General features: G+C 38.7%; 1 protein-coding gene across 8 annotated transcripts in view; it reads left to right on the top strand.

The window, feature by feature from the left end:
- The window catches only part of N4BP2 (NEDD4 binding protein 2), a 108,507-nt gene that overhangs the window by 72,003 nt on the left and 15,517 nt on the right, over nt 1-20,987 (top strand). For all 8 annotated transcript variants that reach the window (XM_038008613.2, XM_008017595.3, XM_073012457.1 and 5 more), the window contains 5 exons: nt 1,401-1,519; nt 6,357-6,495; nt 10,436-10,624; nt 13,089-13,257; nt 19,594-19,717. In XM_038008613.2, the coding sequence (XP_037864541.2) occupies nt 1,401-1,519; nt 6,357-6,495; nt 10,436-10,624; nt 13,089-13,257; nt 19,594-19,717 (740 nt within the window). The remainder of the gene's footprint in view (nt 1-1,400; nt 1,520-6,356; nt 6,496-10,435; nt 10,625-13,088; nt 13,258-19,593; nt 19,718-20,987) is intronic.

Raw genomic sequence — 20,987 nt, 5'->3', positions numbered from 1 at the left:
TTTTTGATAAATGGTGTTATAAATGGCCTAAGTATGGTTAAGCTTTAAAACAAATAACAATTCTACCTTTTTCCCAGATTATTTTAATTTGTTTATTTATTTATTTATTTTTGATACAGGGTATCACTCTGTTGTCCAGCCTGGAGTGCAGTGACTTGATCCGAGCTCACTGTAGCCTTGACCTCCTGGGCTCAAGCCATCCTCCCACCTCAGCAGGGACTATAGGGACTTGCCATCACACCTGGCCAGTTTTTAAAAAAACAATTTTATGTAGAGATAGGGTCTTGCTATGTTGTCAGGTTGGTCTTGAACTCCTGGGTTCAAAGAATCCTCCTACCTCAGCTATTGTAATTTTTAAATTTAGGAATTTTCAGTCATTTTATTGCCTTTGAAATTGTATAGGAAGTTATTTTTCAGACATCAGCATTTTTGTAGCAAACAAAATTATTTTGTTACATCACAGTGTTGACAAATTGCCACTTTAAGAATATTTATTATCATCTCAGGTTAGAATTAAAATAGCATATTTTTAGGAAAGTTCTTTTGGTCTGATAGTTTAGAGCAGATCCAAATATGAAATATGAGTAATAATATAAATCTTATACAGTTATTTTGGAGTAAATATATTTGTGAAAAACTTAAAAAATAATTATGAATTCCAAGATTTTCTGTTAATCTGAATTTACAGCTTGTTTGTACACTGTAGTTTCTGCCCATTGAGGAGAATATGTTTTGAGGATGATGTTCACAGCATCACACAGTGTCACTTTTATGAGGACCCATGGGAGAAATTTCTCTCAGGTCTCAGTACCAGAAAAATCTGTATTTCTCCTGAGCAACTGGTTTGTTTTTATTTTATGGACACTGAGAATCTTTGTTTTCCCCTTTGCTTTGGCCATTAAGAGTCTCAGAACTAAATTTGTGGCCTGCCTTTTGCAATTGTACAGGATTTTGTGGCATGCATTTATATCTAATACTACTAGCCTTATCTTGTATTTTATCTTTATTTTCTCTGACTTCATTTATTTATATCCTGTTTATGTATGTGTATGTATATATATACCTCTATATCTTCATCCTTTTAATGATTCAATGTGTTGGATATGCATGTGTGACAGTATGCGTATATATATTTACATACACATGCCCACACATACATGTATATGTGGGATTGTGTGAGTGTGTGTGTGTATATTTTTGAGCAACTTCAAATACTTGGCAAAAAATGGGATGTAAATAGTGCAAGAGTACTCATATTACTAATTTCAGCCTTTAATCAGTAAAGAAAGTCTGTGATTGCTTTTGATCAGCAGTTTAGCAACAAGTTAACCGTGCCTTTGATGAGCGTTTCTAGTATTATACATTTCATCTTGAAGATGATTTTTGTGTTTTTGTTTTAGAAAAGGGAGACCCTTATGTTTGAAAAAGATTGTGCCACTAAACTAAAGGAAAAGCAGCTCTTTAAGATCTTTCCAGCCATTAACCAAAATTTTCTGGTGGACATTTTCAAGGACCACAAGTGAGTGCTAGAAGGATTGTCTGTAGTTTCTACTCTGATATCACTGAAAGCATATGCCATGTTTATTTTTCTGATAACAAAAATAATACAGGTCTACAGTAGTCTCTCCTAATCTATGGGTATTATTCCAAGACCCACAGTGGATGCATGAAACCATGAATATAACTGAACCCTACATATACCCTATATATACTATATTTTTTTCCTGTAAATAAGAATTGATTTACAAATTAGGCACAGTAAAAATTTAACAACTATAGCTAACAATAAAATAGAACAGTTATAACAATATACTGTAATGTAAGTTATATAAACATTGTCTCTTTCTCTGTGTCTCAAAATACAGTTGTCCTTTAGTATCTATGGGAGATTGGTTGCAGGACAGAAAATCTTTGCCTTTATTGTTTCTGAGTTTTATGTTTTATTTAGGGAGTCTGTTATGTCCCAGTATTATAAAAATTTTTCTTTATTATTTTAAATGTCTACCTTTTTATGTGTGTGGTATGAGGTAGAGATTTATAAATGAGCTAGAGATTTAACTTGTTTTTCCAAATGACTAACCAAATGAATGGATCATCTTTGCCCCCCAACTTATATAAAACATAACCGGTAATACTTACTACATTCCCAAATACATACAAATACTTACTACATTCCCAAATACATTGGTAGATCCTGAGTTGCCACCATGTTGTTTTAATTATTGTAGTATTATGTTTGGTATATCAGGAATGCTCTGGTTTGAAAAATGTATACTTTTGATCATGTATTTTTCGTAAATTCTTCACAACAGCTTGTTTTAAATAGATACTTTTTGAGAATCTTTTGAGAATCTAATAAAGATTTTGATCTTTAGTTTATTAATACATTTCATATCAATTGCAATAATGGATTTCTGGAATAAAAACTACTTTACCTTCAGATTTTTTTTTTCTTCCTTTAATGCAGGTAGGAATTGATTTACTAATTCATTGGGATTTTTGCAATAGTAATGAAATGGCGTTGGTCTGTGATTTTTTTTTTCTGTTCTTGGGCTATTTTCGTCAGATTTTAGTTTCAGTGTTTTATTTGGTGTCAGCCTTAATAAAATAAACTGGCAGACCGCCATTTTTCTCTCTGCTATGGAAAGTTTAAAGAACTTAGTACCTTGAAGGTTCTGGGCTTGTACCTTCTCAGAGAGAGAATCTTGGTTTATTGGTCAAAGTCTATTTTATGCTCTCTCATCATTTATTTTTACTGATATCTTTCTCTTAAAATTTGTTAGTATATTTTCAACTCTGGTTAGTTTATTTCCTTTCAGTCTTTAATAATATACATTTAAGGTATGAATTTTTCTCTCTATGTTGTTCTGATTTTGATATATATTTTAATTTTCATTATTTTCTAAATCTCAGATTTTAGTTTGAATTTCTATTTACCCTGGAATTTCTTTCTTTTTTTTTTTGAGACAGTCTCACTTTGTCTCCCAGGCTGGAGTGCAGTGGTACCATCGCAGCTCACTGCACCCTCCACCTCCCGGGTTCAAGTGATTCTCCTGCCTCAGCCTGCTGAGTAGCAGGGATTACAGGTGTGTGCCACTATACCCGGCTAATTTTTGTATTTTTAGTAGAGACAGGGTTTCACCGTGTTGGCCAGGCTGGTCTCGAATTCCTGACCTCAGGTGATCCACCCACCTTAGCCTCCCAGAGTGCTAGGATTACAGGTGTGAGCCACCTCACCCGGCCAATTTTTAAGGCATATAAAAACATGAGTGAATTTTATGTTTAGACTTGGACCCCATTCCCAAGATACCTCATTATGTATATACAGATATTCCAAAATTTGGAAAAATTTGAAATCTCAGCCACTTCTGATCCCAGGTGTTTCGGATGAGGAGTAGTCAACGTATACTTTTTTGTGTGTGTGTGTTTGTGTGAGACAGGGTCTTGCTGTTGCCGAGGCTGGAGTATAGTAGCACGATCTTGGCTCATTACATCCTTGACCTCCTGAGCTCAAGTGATCCTCCCACCTCTGCCTCCCAAGTAGCTGGGACTACAGGCACGTGCCACCACACCTGGCTAGTTTTTGTATATTTTTTGTAGAGACGGAGTTTCACCATGTTGCCCAGGCTGGTCTTGAACTCCTGAGCTCAAGGGATTCTCCCCGCTTGGCCTCCCAAAGTTCTGGGATTACAGGTGTGAACCACTGTGCCCAGTGCAGTCTGTACTTAAGAATATTTATTCTCTGCTGAGTGTGCAGAGTTCTAAATATGTCACCTAAATCAAATCTTTAAAGGTAGTATTCCAATCCCTAATTTTCTTATTTATTTTTGCGACCTAACTTGCTGTTTTCTGAAAGTTTTGTGTTAAAATCTCCCAGATGCCGTAGGGTGATGCTAGCATATGGCCATTCCTGTTCTATGAGTACCTAGGGCAAGAGGCCTGAGGTGAAATAGCTCCGAGTTGTGCTTCCCCAGGCAAAGGAGGGGGCTGGGTGTGTCCTTTCTGGGGATAGCCAGTGATTGGTCAGCCAGGCCCCTCATGTTAGGTGGCTGATTGCCTCTATTTGTCTGCCAACGACTGGCTGATTCTCTCAGCTAGCAGTAGGTTCAACTTCATCCTGGTAAGAAGGGTACGCAGGCTCAGTTACTACAGTATGTGCTTGAGGTGTAATCTTCTAGGGCTGTTTGTGTCAAACAGCGTCAGGGCTGGAGACTGACTTCCAGCAGGTGGGTGATTTTAAGGCCTAGAAAGGATGTGGATAATTGTTGATAGAATCCAGCCCCTAGATACTGATATCCTTTGTGTTGAGCATGTCTGAGGCAACAAGATGAGCGGGGAAGTGGAACTGGTAGTTGCACATGGCTTCCCTTCAAGGGTTGTCTTTAATAAATTGAAGAATAGCAAAACATCACATTATTTTGGATAATTAGTTTACCAAATTCCTTCCTTCCTTCCTTCCTTCCTTCCTTCCTTCCTTCCTTCCTTCCTTCCTTCCTTCCTTCCTTCCTCCCTCCCTCCCTCCCTCCCTCCCTCCCTCCCCCGTTGCCTCCCTCCCTCCCTCCCTTCCCCGTTCCCTCCCTCCCTCCCTCCCTTCCCCGTTCCCTCCCTCTCTCCCTCCCTTCCGCATTCCCTCCCTCTCTCCCTCCCTTCCCTGTTCCCTCCCTCTCTCCCTCTCTCTCTCCCCGTTCCCTCCCTCTCTCCCTCTCTCTCTCTCTTTCTTTTTTTCTGACAGAGTTTTGCTCTTGTTGTTCAGGCTGGAGTGCAGTGGCACCATCTCGGCTCCCTGCAACCTCTGCCTCCTGGGTTCAGGCAATTCTCCTGCCTCAGCCTCCCAAGTAGTTGGGATTACAGGTGCCTGACACCATGTAATTTTTTTTTGTATTTTTAGCAGAGACAGGGTTTCACCATGTTGGCCAGGCTGATCTCGAACTCCTCACCTCAGGTGATCCACCTGCCTTGGCCTCCCAAAGTGCTGCAATTACAGGCATGAGCCTGGCCCAGTTAACCAAACTTCAAAAAATATTCGTATGTGGTCAGTTCCTCAGTATCTGGCCAATGGAAGAGGTGAGAGACATAAATAGTGTGAAATACTGAGCAGCACACTAAAATGTTGTGAAATACTGAGAAGCATATAATTTTTTTGAATGATTTTCTTTAGATATCGGAACGTGAGTGTATCAGACATTTGTCGATTTGTAGAATTTCATTCTACAGATAATATAGTATCACCCTCAAGATATGACTGAGTAATGCAGGGATGAGAGGTGGGGTAGTGCTTTACTTTTTCTTTTCTGTATCCCTGCTTAGAATTTGACTAAAATCCCGTGGTAAAAGTAAACTTAGAATTTGACACAATACAAATGTCAGCTTAAAGGTCTATTGTCTGTGTTTGATGTTTGAAGGAAACCAAGTGTGAATCCAACAAAGGATTTCAGAATAGGTGATAAGGCCGGGCGTGGTGCCTCACGCCTGTAATCCCAGCACTTTGGGAGGCCAAGGTGGTCGGATCACGAGGTCAGGAGATCGAGATCATCCTGCCTAACATGGTGAAACCCCGTCTGTACTGAAAATACAAAAATTTAGCCGGGTGTGGTGGCGGGCGCCTGTGGTCCCAGCTACTCGGAAGGCTGAGGCAGGAGAATGGCGTGAACCCGGGAGGCAGAGCTCGCAGTGAGCTGAGATCACACCACTGCACTCCAGCCTGGGTGACAGAGTGAGACTCTATCTCGGAAAAAAAAAAAAAAAATAGGTGATAAAATGAAAGAAATATTGGTTGTGGTTAATCTGTGGAACAAAGGATTAGAAATTGAATTATCTATCTTTTTTTTTTTTTTTTTGAGACGAAGTCTTTCTGTTGCCCAGGCTGGAGTGCAGTAGCACGATCTCAGCTCACTGCAACCTCTACCTTCTGGCTTCAAACGATTCTTGTGCCTCTCAGCCTCCCAAGATTACAGGCGCATGTCACCACACCCGGCTAATTTTTGTATTTTTTGTAGAGATGGTGTTTCGCCGTGTTGGCCAGGCTAGTCTAGAACTCCTGACCTCAAGTGATCCACCCGCCTTGGCCTCCCAAAGTGCTGGGATTACAGGCATGAGCTACCGCACCCGGCTGAATTACCAACGTACTATCTTTTGGCATTTGTTTTTTGAAAATTAGCTTTTGAGAACCTACTGCTTGATAGTTTCCTTCTGATTATTCTTGATTTTTTTTTTGAGATACACCATGAGCATTTAATTTCAAGGTTGAAAACTTAAAAGTAAGCCAGTTTTTCATATTCTTGTAAGATGTTTGAAGATTGCTTGTGTTAATGTCTTCACATAACTTATTTTCATTTATTGACATTATGTTTCTACAGCTATTCATTAGAACACACAGTGCAATTTCTTAACTGTGTTCTTGAAGGGGACCCTGTAAAAACAGTTGTAGCCCAAGAGTTTGTTCACCAAAATGAGAATGTCACATCTCATACTGGCCAGAAGTCTAAAGAGAAAAAGGTATGGAGTTAAACTAATTTTTTTTTTTTTTAAGGGTAGATAATTGCATATAAAAATGTAATTGGTTTATTGAGTATAATAATTTAATGATTATTTCTCACCATTTTGACTAGACTGGAAATTTAACCACCAGTGGCATATTTGGCTTATAATATCTGTGCACTCAAAATAATGAATTTATAGCTGATTTTTTTCTTCGTGTGCATGAAAAACAGGCACTTGAATTTCTGCAACTTCTGTATACTCTGACACAGTAGAGTATGAGGTTTAATTGAATAGCAGTAATATGATGGGTCTTGAATATAAACATGTGGGCAGAAATATTTAGCCTTTTGGGAAAGTGCCAAATTTTTTCCCTAAGTGGCTCCTCCATTTTATATTTCCACTAGAGTTGTATGAGGGTTACAATTTCTCCACATCCTCACTGACACGTATTATTATTTAACACCTGTCTTTTTTATTGTAACCATTGTAGTGAGTGGGAATACCCAGGATTTGTTTTAAGAATACCCAGGATTTGGTTTAATCAGATGTGGTAAGACATGGAGACATGGAAGTGTCAGAAAGGAAGTTTATCATACTCACAGAGTTCTGGAAAAAGGAGGTATGGATTGCTACCCAAGGCCACATGGGGAGCCAACAGGATTGGTCAGGAGGCAGAAGGAGTAGGGGGAAATGTGGGCAAAAGCCTGTATTTTGGTTTCTATGGGAAGGAATGGGTAAGGTAGGGTAAGCAGGTTTAGGATTGGCTAGTTTAAATAATTTCGGTAGGCTCTGGGGCATAGGGACTTCCCCTGGTTGTCTGGTACTCGGGGCAGGTGGATAGTGCCCTGGAGTGGGAGAACCCCATTAAAGGAGGAAGTTGGAGGCATAGATTCCAGATTGGTTGGTTTGCAAATGAAAGGCATGCTCCCAGACAGGTGTTTGTTATCTCTAGGAATTAGCTAAACCTGAGGAGGTTGTGAGAGTGGATGGAGATGAGGGGGCAGAGGGAGCAGCCTCTCTAGTGTCTTGAAGGCTGCAAAAATGCCATGGTTAATACAGAAGTGGTATCTTATTGTGGTTTTGATTTGCATTTCCTTGATGAATGTTGATGTTGAGCATCTTTTTATGTGCTATTGGTCATTTGTATACCTTTGGAGGAATGTCTGTTCATATCCTTTGCCTATTTTTAAATTAGGTTATTTGTCTTTATTGTTGAGTTGTAAGTGTTCTTTATATATTCTAGATACAAGTCCCCAATCAAACATGTGATTTGCAGATATTCTGTCCTGTCCATAGGTTGCTTTTTCACTCTCTTGCTTCCGTTGTGACACTGAAGTCTTTTAAATTTGATGTAATCTGGTTTGTCTACTTTTGCTATGTTGCCTGTGCTTCATTGCCAAATCCAATCTCATGAACTTTCCTCCTGTATTTTCTCTAGGAGTCATAGTTTCAGGCCTTTCATTTAGATCTTTAATCCATTTTGAGTTAATTTTTGTATATGTAGTGAGACAGAAGTTCAAGTTGATTCTTTCACATGTGGATATCCAGTTGTTTTCTTGGCACTCTTGTTGAAAATGAATTCACCATAATTGTAAGGATTTATTGTTGTACTCCTAATTCTATTCCATTGATCTGTATGTCTATCCTATTGCCAGTACCACTTACCTTGATTACTGTGGCTTCTTGATTACTGTGGCTTTCTAGTAAGTTTTGAAATTGGGAAGTGTGAGTCTTCCAACTATGTTCTTTTTTTTTTTTTTTTTTTTTTTTTTTTTTAAGAGATTTTGGCTGTTCTGGTGCCCTTGGATTTTCATGTGAATTTTAGGATTAGTTTGTGAATTTCTGCACAGAAGCCAGCTAGAATTTTGATGGGGTTTGTGTTGAATATGTAGACCAATTTGAGGAGTATTGCCAATTAACAATATTAAATCTTTCAACTCATGAAATGGAGTATCTTTCAGTTTATTTAGGTCTTCTTTAATTTCCTTCAACAATGTGCTATAGTTTTCAGAGTGTAAATTTTGCACATCTTTTGTTAAATTTATTTCTAAATACAGTATTTTATTCTTTTTCATGCTATTATAAATGTAAATGGAATTATTTCTTTTGTTTGTTTTCTTTCTGGTCTGGAATTATGCCCTTTTTAAAAATTTACTTTATTTTTTGATATTACTTTTAAATTAAAAAGAGATGAGGGTCTTGCTATGTTGCCCAGACTGGGTTCAACTCCTGGGCTCAAGCAATTCGCCCACCTCAGCCTCCCAAAGTGCTAGGATTACAGGCTTGAGCCACCGCACCTGGCCTGGAATTATGCATTAATTTTATTTTTGGATTGTTTATTACAAGTACATAGACATGCAGTTGTGTTTTTTGTATTAATTTTGTATCAGCATTAGGCTTTTTTTTTTTTTGAGTCAGAGTCTCACTCTGTTGCCCAGACTAGAGTGCAGTGGTGCGATCTCAGCTCACTGCAACCTCTGCCCTCTGAGTTCAAGTGATTCTCCTGCCTCAGCCTCCTGAGTAGCTGGGATTACAGGTGCCTGCCACCACGCCCAGCTAATTTTTTGTATTTTTAGTAGAGATGGGGTTTTACCATCTTGGCCAGGCTGGTCTTGAACTCCTGACCTCATGATCCACCTGCCTGGGCTTCCCAAAGTGGTGGGATTACATGCGTGAGCCCCCACGCCTGGCCTAGCATTAGGCTTTTTTTTTTTTTTTTTTAACAGAATTTTTTTCTTTTTTTTTTCTTTGAGACAAGAGTCTTACTGTGTCACTCAGGCTGGAGTGCAGTGGCAGGATCACATCTCAAGTGATCCTCTCATCTCCCCCTCCTGAGTAGCTGGGACTACAGGCACGAACCACCACACCTGGCTAATTTTTGTATTTTTTGTAGAGGTGGGGTTTTGGTTGCCTAAGCTGATCTCGAACTTCTGGGCTCAAGTGATCCACCTCGGCCTCCCAAAGTGCTGGGATTACAGGCGTGAGCCACCACGCCCAGCCTTATTTTTAAATTTTATTTTATTTTACAGAACCTTATCATCCTGCAATTCTTATTAATAATAAAACCCCTCAGGGGTAAATTATATGCTCCCTTTTTTCTTTGAATGTTTCATTGTCAGTCAGTTGGTATTTAGGACTTAGGTAATTTTGATTTTCATTTGATCTGTTAGTGCTACCACCTATGCCTCTGCCCAACTGGAAAGTATGCTGCTGTCATGGATAGATAGATGCAGTGTATTATAAAATGCAGAGAGTGTACACAAGATGATTATGAGACCTTATGGGCCAAATTGGCAGTGAAGTTACTTCTCCCTCCTGATAATATGCAAGGCACTGTGAGTCATTATGGTAATAGGGGGTGATAAGAAGGTGTGCTTGCTCAAAGTGGGAGATGATTGGAAATGTAATCAGAAAGAGAGTTTTTGTGAGTTATGTAAACATTGGCCAAAATGTAAACTTTAAGTTATTCTGGAAATTATTTTTGCACTTATTCTCTTAAATTATCATCTTTAGTTTCAAAACTCAGACCACCAGTGAACAATTTTTTCTACTGCTTTGGTTCCTTTGAATCATGATCCTCCTCTCCCTGGCGCTGGTGGCGACGGCTGGAGTTGGGCTGGGGGCGACTGGGTGGTGGCTTTACCTCCATTTTGAGACCGGACTTGCCTCTTCCAACTCAGAGTTTAATATCCCTAATTGTATTTTGATAATTTTAGAGAACTCTTCAACATCTCCTAAGAGTGGTTAAAGAAAGGGTAACCTTAATGGCATAAAAAAGTTAATGATAGTCGATAAAATGCCTGACTTATAAGGTAGACACCAGGGAGAATCTGTTTCCTGAGGAGAGAGATGAAAATATATGAGAGCCCAGTTTTCACATGCGTTTTGTGAAGGTGTAAAGCATGAGTTTTTTTTTTTTAACTTTCTGTGTGTGTTATTGTTTAATATCTTATAGCCAAAGAAGTTAAAAGAGACTGAAGAAACACCAAGCGAACTGTCTTTCCAGGACTTTGAGTACCCAGACTATGATGACTACAGAGCAGAGGCTTTCCTTCACCAGCAGAAGAGGATGGAGTGCTACAGCAAGGCCAAAGAAGCATATCGGATAGGGAAGAAAAATGTCGCCACCTTTTATGCCCAGCAGGTAAAGTGGAAAAATGATTATATATTTTTTGTTTGTTAGTTATAATAACTAAATAATCTTGAAGCAGATAACACCCATATTGTGACTAGATTAAGTTATTCTGGGGAATGTAGTAGTTGTATAAGTGACATAAATAAGGTATCCTAAGAAATGTATGGTTCTGAGAATTTCATCTGCTGTTTTGAGCATTTGAAATGCTCAGTTTCTGTGGTTGTTTTGCATTTACTGCTTATGTGAATTACGGTTTGTTCTGACAGTCCCTATTTCTGGCAGCAGAATATTAATATTGGCCATCTCAATGAGATTAAAGGGGTTTTGTGCCTTCTATGATGTTTGAATTTTTAGTAATATATCACTTCATAGTAGAAAAATAACATTAAATTTTTAGGGAAGTAAAATTTCTTTTTTTTTTTTTTTTTGTGAGACGGAGTCTCGCTCTGTCTCCCAGGCTGGAGTGCAGTGGCCGGATCTCAGCTCACTGCAGCCTCCGCCTCCCGGGTTTACGCCATTCTCCTGCCTCAGCCTCCCGAGTAGCTGGGACTACAGGTGCCCGCCACCTTGCCTGGCTAGTTTTTTGTATTTTTTAGTAGAGACGGGGTTTCACCGTGTTAGCCAGGATGGTCTCGATCTCCTGACCTCGTGATCCGCCCGTCTCGGCCTCCCAAAGTGCTGGGATTACAGGCTTGAGCCACCGTGCCCGGCCGGGGAAGTAAAATTTCTACTTGGGCTCATTTAACATGGTATTTATAAGGAACCTGCTTTTCTTTTCTTTTCCTCCCCTCCCCTCCCCTCCCCTCTCCTTTCCTTTCCTTTCCTTTCTTTTCTTTCTTTTCTTTCTTTTTTTTTTTGTAAGGTCTTGCTTTGTTGCCCAGGCTTGGAGTAATAGTGATGCAATCTCGGCTCACTGTAGCCTTGCCCTCCTGGGCTCAGGTGGTCCTCCCATGTCAGCCTCTCAAATAGCTGGGACTACAGGCACGCGCCACCATGCCCAGCTAATTTTTGTATGGGGTCTTACCATGTTGTCCAGCCTGGTTGCGAACTCCTGAGCTCAAGCAATCCTCCCATCTCAGCCTCTCAAAGTGCTGGGATTACAAGTGCAAGGTACCACTTCCAGCCAGGAATCTGCTTAACTTTTTATGTTTGCGTTTCCATATGGGTTATTTCTTTGTGATTGAGCAGAGAAGAGTATCAAACTGCTATAGGCCTGTGAACCCTAACAGTAGTCCTTGGGGGATAGCTTCTGGGGTAAGTACAAGATGTTGAAAGTGAATGCCAAGACGAGACCTAGCATTATCAAAGGATACACAAATAATAAACCAGTGGTTCCTTCTTGAGATGGTGTATTAGAGTTCTCTAGAGAGACAGACCAGTAGGATATATGAAAGAGAATTTATTAGGGGGAATTGGCTTTCACAGTCACAGAGATGGAGTAGCCTCATAATAGGCCAGCTGTAAGCTAGAGAACCAAAGAATTCGATAGCCTGGCTTAAAGCCAGGAGTGTAGCACAGTCGAAGTTCAAAGCCTCAGAACCGGGGATACTGACTGCAGCCCCCAGTCCAGGGCCAAAGGCTCAAGAGCCACCGAGAGGCAGCTGGTGCGGGTCCCACAGTCTAAAAGCTGAAGAATGTGGAGTCTGAATTCCAAAGGCAGGAGGAGAACATCTGCCTGTTTGTCCTAGCCAGCCCCCAGCTGCCCACGTGGTTGGTGCCTGCCCGCATGGAGGGGAGGTCTTCTTTCTGTCCACTGACACTCAAGTCAGTCTTCTCTGGAAACATCCTCACAGACACACCCAGAAACAGTGCTTCACTGGCCATCTAGGTATCCCTCAGTCCAGTCAAATTGATACCTAAAATTAACCGTCACATATGGGGGATCGTGTTAAGTTTCCCACTTTTACGACTTTTGGTTCAGAAAATGTTAGAAAGAATGACTCAGTAGTTTAAGGATTGCATTATTTTTTACTTTTATTTTTATTTTTATTTTTTGAGACGGAGTCTCGCTGTGTCTCCCAGGCTGGAGTTCAGTGACGCCATCTCGGCTCACTGCAAGCTCCGCCTCCCAAGTTCACGCCATTCTCCTGCCTCAGCCTCCGAGTAGCTGGGACTACAGGCGCCCGCCACCACGCCCGGCTAGATTTTTGTATTTTTAGTAGAGACGGGGTTTCACCATGTTAGCCAGGATGGTCTCGGTCTCCTGACCTCGTGATCCACCCACCTCGGCCTCCCAAAGTGCTGGGATTACAGGCTTGAGTCACCGCGCCCGGCCAGGACTACATTATTAATTCACTGAAATTTACCTAAATTTTGGTGCATTCTTATATATTAAACTCATTGCATTATTTAAGATTTTAGATTTATTATTCCCTTTTTTTCCCCCTGCCTTTTATTTGGGGCACTGTTAACTTCCTCATCACCCAAGTAGCAAATATCAAAAGTGTCCCTTGGTGATATGTTTATGATTTAGGGTACTCTTCATGAGCAGAAGATGAAAGAAGCCAATCACCTTGCTGCCATAGAGATCTTTGAGAAAGTCAACGCCTCGCTGCTGCCACAGAATGTTTTAGACCTCCATGGACTGCATGTGGATGAAGCTCTAGAACATTTGATGAGAGTTTTAGAGAAGAAGACTGAAGGTAGGACTGTGGAAATCACAAGTTTTCAATAGACTATATGTCTTTGCTTATATTGGTATAACTTGTAAATTCAGGAGAGTCTGAATATGCAGGCTGAGAATATCTGTGCAACATTTGTAAATGTTTGTGTTATTCTTCACGGATTCTCACTGGTATGATGATTAATATTTTCTTCATTTGTATTCCTGTGTTGTATTTATTAGAGGGAGGGCATGGTGTAATCTGTGCATCCTCACTGTGACTTATAAATGAGAGCTTTCAGGAATATTACATATCTTTGTCCAATAGACATTTATTAAACTTAATAGATATTTCTTGGATTTCACTTTTTCAGTAGATGTTTGATAAAATACAGAAGATGTAAGTAAGGTAATAGGATTCTGCTGCCTCAGTAGTTTTTTTTTTTGGTTTCTTTTTTTGAGACATAATCTCACTTTGTTGCCCAGGCTGGAGTGCAGTGGTGCCATCTTGGCTCACTGCAACCTCTGTCTCCTGGGTTCAAGCCATTCTTGTGCCTCAGCCTTCCAAGTAGCTGGGATTACAGGCAGGTGCCACCATATCCAGTTAATTTTTGTATTTTTACTGGAGATGGGGTTTTGCCATGTTGGCCAGGCTGGCTGTTGAACTCCTGGCCTCAAGGGATCCACCTTCCTTGGCTTTGCAAAGTAAGCTACTGCACCTGGCCTGACCCTAGTATTTTTTTTTTTTTTTTTTGGAGACAGAGTCTCGCTCTGTCGCCCAGGCTTGAGTGCAATAATGTGATCTCGTTTCACTGCAAGCTCCGCCTCCCGGGTTCACACTCCTGCCTCAGCCTTCCAAGTAACTGGGACTACAGGTGCCCACCACCACGCCTGGCTAGTTTTTTTGTATTTTTAGTAGAGTCCGGGTTTCACCATGTTAGCCAGGATGGTGTCAATCTCCTGACCTGGAGATCCACCCGCCTTGGCCTCCCAAAGTGCTGGGATTACAAGTGTGAGCCACCACGCTCAGCCTGACCCCGGTAGTTTTTAAATTGAATTTTAGAAATCTTGGAGAAAATCTAGAAAACAGTAAAGATTAGAAAAGAGGAACTTTAAGAACCGTTTAAATGCATTATTATTTAGTCCAGAGAGAAGAAAACTCTTCAAATATATAGAAGTGTCATGAGAGAATATTCTCTCTATAGAGGTTGAATTAATCGTGTTTTGCTCAATGAATATTTGGTTATCTTCTGTATTCTAGGCATCAAGGATAAGGTAGTGAAAAAGACACACAGTCCTTGTCTTTATTGGAGTTTATTGTCTAGTGGGGTATACCATCTAGTAGGGTAGATAGCAGTGACCAAATAGTTACATAAGTAATTAGCATTGTGATAAGAAAATACAAGTTGTGGCCGGGCTTGGTGGCTTACGCCTGTAATCCCAACACTTGGGAGGCCGAGGCAGGTGGATCACCTGAGGTCTGGAGTTTGAAACCAGCCTGGCCAACATGGTGAAACTCCATCTCTACTAAAAATACAAAAATTATCCAGGCATGGTAGCATGCACCTGTAATCCCAGCCACTTGGGAGGCTGAGGCAGGGAGAATTACTCTGTAGGCAGAGGTTGCAGTGAGCCGAGATCAGACCCCTGCCCTCCAGCCTGGGCAACAGAGTGAGACTCTTTCTCTAAACAAATAAATAAATGAATAAATAAAATAAGAAAATACAAGTTGTATTTAGAATAAATTCTAAAATCCCTACGTAATGTCTCTTGCTTACCTCTCCAGTCTCATCCTGTGTTTTTTCCTCCTTTTCTGTGTATTTAACTACACTGTCAGTCTTGACCCCTGTACTAGTTAGACTCCCTGTTCCTAACTTCTGACAGTACTCCTACCTCTCACAATGTTTATAAAAAGCTTATTGTATAAGTGGTTATTAAATGTCTGTCTTTTTGGCCAAGAATTGAGCCAGTGATGATCATGTTTTTTCTTCAACACTCAAAAAGTTTTTGAATAAATGACTAAATAATGGTAGGTATTACTCTCATTTTTTTTTTTTGACAAATAAGATTGTTTATATTGAAAGTATGCAATGTGATGATTTGATAAATGTACACATTGTGAAGTGATTACCACAATGAAGTGCTTTAGCACATACATCACCTATTATTGTTACCATTTTGTTTGTGTGGGATGAGAACACTTATGACTTACTCTCATAGCAAATTTCAAGTATATGATATAGTGCTATTAAATATAATTACCATGCCACACATTAACTCAGCAGAATGTATTCTTTTTAGAACTGAAAGCTTGTACCCTTTGACCAGCATTTCATTTCCTCCTGTCTATTCTGGCCCCTGGCAACTACCATTCTATTTTGTTTCTATGTGTTTGGCTTTGTTAGGTTCCACATGTAAGTGAGATCATACAGATTTGTCTTTCTGTGTCTGGCTTATTTCACTTAGTATAATGCCCTCCAGCCACATCTATATTGTTGCAAATGGCAGGATTTTCCCCTTTTAAAATTTTTTTAAATTAAATTTTTACTAATTTTTATTTAAAAGAAATAGGAGGTCTCAATGTGTTGCCTAAACTGGTCTCGAACTCCTGGGCTCAAGTGATCCTCCCGCCTTGGCCTTCCAAAGTGCTGAGATTACGGATGTGAGCCACCACGCCTGGCCTGTGCCACTGTGCCTGGTCCCTTTTTTATTGTTGAATAATATTCCATTGTGTCTGTATCACATTTTTAAAATCAATTTATCCATTGATGGACAATTAGGTTATTTCACTCCAGCCTGGATGACAGAGCGAGACTCTCTAAAAAAAAAAAAAAAAAAAAATTGAAAAATTAAAAAATGAAATGGAAAGTAGTCAGTATTGTTAAGTATGTGGATAAATTGGAGCCCTCATATATTGCTAGTGTAGCCACTGTGGAAAATTTCACTAGTTCTTTGAAAGGTTAAACATATAATTAACCATATGACCCAGTAATTCTGTCCCTAAGTATGTACCCAAGAGAATTAAAAACACAATATGTCTTTACAGAAACTTGAATATGAATGTCTGCAACAGCCAAAAAGTGGTAGTAACCTAAAAGTTCATTAACTGTTGAATAGAGAAACAAAATGTGGTAAATCCATACAATGAAATTTAATTTAGCCATGTGGAGAAATGAAGTACTGATAAATGCTACAGCATGGATGGACCTTGTAAACATTATTCTTTGTGAAAGATGAAGGCAGATAAAAAGCCGTATGTTGTATGATTTCATTTTTACCAAATGTTCTGAGTATGTAAATCTAGAGAGACAAAAATTAGATTAGTGGTTGCTGGGACTGGAATGGTGAGAATATGGGCAGTGAGTGCTACAAGGCACAGAATTTCTTTGTGAAATCATGGAATGTTCTGGAATTAGTGGTGGTGGTTGCACAACATGATGAATACGCTAAAAACCACTTAATTGCATATTTTAAAATGGTTAGTTTTATGTTAATTTTATCTCAATTTAAAAAATTGTAATTTTATCTCAATTTTAAAAATTGTAAGAATTAAGAAAGAATTAATAATTTGCCTCAAGGTAACACTTGGTCAGATCCAAGATGCAGATCCTTTCTGGAGGCCAAGGCCCATCTCTAGTGCATGCTTCCACCCGTGGTAACCTGTAGTTACTGTCAGTCACCACCAGGTGGCAGTATTGTTGAATAGAAATGAATCCAGTGGAAGATTTGTGGCTCTGACCTGCATTACTTTTTGTCTTAAGATTAAGGAATGTTAAAATCGGAGATGAATTTTTTTAAAAAGAGACATCTGGACCTTATGTCCCTTCTGACTGAAATATGCACTGCTACCTATGAATCATTTTTGCCCCCAAATCAAATGAGGAGCAGATCAAACCTTTAGAACTGACTACTGTTTTACAAGGATTTACAGGGGACTGAGGAACGTGTTAAACAACACCATGGGGATACACTCAGCAAAATCCAGATTGTGAAAATCTAGGACAGGCTGGGTGTGATGGCTCATGCCTGTAATTACAGCACTTTGGAAGGCTGAGGCAGTCAGATCACTTGAGGTCAGGAGTTTGAGACCAGCCTGGCCAACATGGTGAAACCCCGTCTCCATTAATAATCCAAAAATATTAGCTGGGCCTGATGTCTCAGGCCTGTAATCTCAGCCTCTCGGGAAACTGAGGCAGAAGAATTGTTTGAACCCAGGAGTTAGAGGCTTCAGTGAACCGAGATCGTCCCACTGCACTTCATCCTGGGCAACAGAGTGAGACTCCGTCTCAGAAAAAAACAAAATAAAACAAAACAAAAAAAAAGGAAGTCTAGGATAAATGATCCAATTTTTTTCAATAAACTGTAAAGAAAAATACCAGGGGAGGGGAAACTTTGTTACTTAAGAAATATATCAAATAGAATGTATAGACTTATTTCAAATCTTGATGCCAACAAATCACTGTAAAAACATATTTTTGAGATAATTGGGGGAAATTTTTGGAAATTAATGATATTAAGGGACTTTTATTAATTTTATAAGATATGATGGTGCCATTATAGTTACGCTTTTTAAAGGAGTCCTTTTATGAGGTATGTACTGAAATATTTGCAGTTGAAATAAATCTGGAGTGTGCTGAAAGATGAGTTAAACAGTTTTTTCGAAGGTGTTAAACAGCAAGAACAGCCTGTATTTGGGAAACTAAACATATACATTAATTCATGCAACAAACATCCTTTGAACTCTTAACTTGAGGCATGTGAGTCAACTAGAGAATATTTTCATAGCAATAAGTGAACTATTAGCAGGTGATAATGGTAGAAATGATTGACCTAAGTGATAAGGGGAGCTATAGTGAAGAGCATGAGTTATGGTTAGAGATTTAGTTGGGCTTTTTCTGTAAGTAAAGTTTTTCTTTTTGAGATGGGAGTCTGGCTCTGTTGCCCGGGCTGGAGTGCAGTTGGTTGTGACCTTGGTTCACTGCAACCTCCACCTCCCAGGTGCAACCCATCCTTCTAACTCAGCTTCCCAAGTAGCTGGGACTACAGGTGCACGCCACCATGCCCTGTTAATTTTTATATTTTTAGTAGAGATGGGGTTTTGTCATGTTGCCCAGGCTTGTCTTGAACTCCTGAGCTCAAGTGGTCCACCTTCCTTAGTCTCCCAAAGTGCTGAGATTACTGGCGTGAGCCACTGTGCCTGGCCAAAGTGAACTTTTATATGTAATATAACATTCGTAAAGAACAGTGTCCAAAGCTATAGGTATATAGTGCAAAAACTTTGTAAAAAGCTCGTAAAAAGGTTTTATACGATATACCTAGAATTTTGTGCACTGTGAATACCTTTGTGAAACTAGCACTCAGTTGAATTTTGAACAACATATTGCTTGAAGTAATGGATATGGATTAGAGATGGAGATCATAAACAGACAAGGAATTAGAAATGCAAGAGCAACATATTCTTTTAAAATTCCAGGCTGATACCATCTTGGAGATTTGATACTTGAAAAACCATTTGTTTGTATTCTATTGGCGTATTAGGACAATTTAATAAGCAGACCATGGAATGTTTATATTGTGTGTATGTATTTTCAATTTATTAATTCATCTCATTGATAGTTTTTTTGTTGTTGTTGTTATTCTGCTACAGCTTTTATTAGTTTTCACGATTTATATCCTTGATTTTCACAAGGTCATTTCCAAAGTGGAACTCCAGTATTTTAGGAGGCTGTGATTCCTTTGATGTTTTATCTATTAGGAAAAGTTTGTTAACAATTGATTATCTTTAACAGTAAGACTGCAATCTGGCTGTGATTAGTGGATTTGCTAATAGCTATTACTGGAAGATAATCTATAAACTAGTTGCCATCATTATCCCTTTTTCCTGATGAGAAAATAGGTACAAAAGAAACTTAAGTAACTTGTCCATGGTCACACAGTCATTTAGTGGCAGAGCTATGATTCAGAACAAAGCTTGATGGCTTTAGAATATTTAATTAACAGGGTTGTTGTAAAGATTCTTAGTTAATAAATATAAATCACTTAAAGCAGTACTTGACTCCTTTTGTGTAGTAATTATTAGGTATCATTAATGTTATTATTGCCATTATCATTATTTCAGGGACAGAAATCTCTTCCCCCATAAAGGAAGAAGTCCCACTTAAATCTTTTGATGGATAGATTACAATGAGGCTATGTGTTTTAAAACACATTAATTTGGGGGCTTTTTGAGATAGCAAATCTATCTTACTGTTTTGAGATGGCAAACCCCAAAATCCTCTTGGAAACAATTTCATGTACTTGAGTAGCTATGGTTTACGTTTTCTACTGAGAATGTAAGATAAATGAATTTTAACTCCCCTAATTTCTGTTGTAACAGAATTTAAGCAGAATGGTGGGAAGCCTTATTTGTCTGTGATTACGGGGAGAGGAAACCACAGCCAGGGAGGAGTTGCTCGCATCAAACCAGCTGTCATTAAGTACCTCATAAGCCATAGCTTCAGGTGAGTGTAGATTTCTGTTATTGATAATGGCAACTGCCTATATAGAGCTATATCAGAGATTTCTGCGAGTATAGATTTCTGTTTTTGATAATAGCAGTAGCCCTCATATAGCTAGGTAAATAAACACTAATAGCATACTCAGAACAATCTGTTAAAATAGTTAACTAAATTTAATCATCTGATTTCAGCCACAGATTCATGCTTAAATTATGATATAACTTTCCCTGCTGGATTTATGTTGTCTGGTAAACCAGAAATAAGGAAAAATGTGTTTGTTGCCGATAATCATCTGATAAAACTTTCATAAATTTAAAGTTCTAAAAGAAAATATGTTTATTTGATAATATGCAAAATAATTAGGTAATATGTATCATACTTTAAGATTTGCTATTCTTCTTTTGAAAGGAAGTATTTGTGGATTTTGGATGGAATTGGGTGGCTTCTATTGAAATATAGTTATAATTTAGGTACGTTTAAACTTTAGCAGAAATATTCCATTTAATATGAATGTATTTGTTTTCATAGGTTAAATACCATTAATGACCTGTGTTGACAAACATGAAATGTTCTTTTTCATTAAGTGATAATTTAATAACAGAAAATGACAAGAAAGTCAAAGATGAAAAATCTGTTGATGGATAGATTTCCTGCAGATGTGTATCATTAACTCCTACCCACCAATTTCAGTGTAGCATATTTATTTTATGCCATGTAATAAGATGTTATTTGGCTACATTATTGAAAATGGTAGCATAAGTTATGAGCATAAAACAGGTGACACATCAGAGTTATTTTTATAAAAGGAGTAGTTAGACTGGAACATTATCATGTTGAGATTAATTATCTATTTTAGAAACTAGTCTTCCTTTAAATTCTTTACAGATAGAGCTGAAAGCATTGCATGGCCAGATTAATCAGAATTACCTGATATATCAGAGATTTCTTCTTGGTGCTTTCATGATGCACCAAAACTTTATTCTTCCTACAGCATACTCTTTTTCATGAAGGTAAAATTCAGGCCTCACGGGTTTTGACAAATCTTAAGTTATACTAACTACTAAGTCAGGAGCAACCCCCAGCTTTAAGATTGTATTTGTTTTGACCGTAGATAAAAGGAACATAAACCTAGATGTTGGTCTTGGATATTGACTTAATAAGGGTTAATACTTTGGTAGTAAATATTATATTAAGCATAGGTACTTGGAATTGATTACAAGGTATATTCCTTAGCTAATTTGAAATCTTCATCTTTAAAATAACTCTTTTCTCA

Source organism: Chlorocebus sabaeus, chromosome 27 (genome assembly GCF_047675955.1).
Source record: "Chlorocebus sabaeus isolate Y175 chromosome 27, mChlSab1.0.hap1, whole genome shotgun sequence".
Classification (NCBI taxonomy): domain Eukaryota; kingdom Metazoa; phylum Chordata; class Mammalia; order Primates; family Cercopithecidae; genus Chlorocebus; species Chlorocebus sabaeus.
Note: the sequence above shows the minus strand (reverse complement) of the source record. Positions and strands in the feature narration are given on the sequence as shown.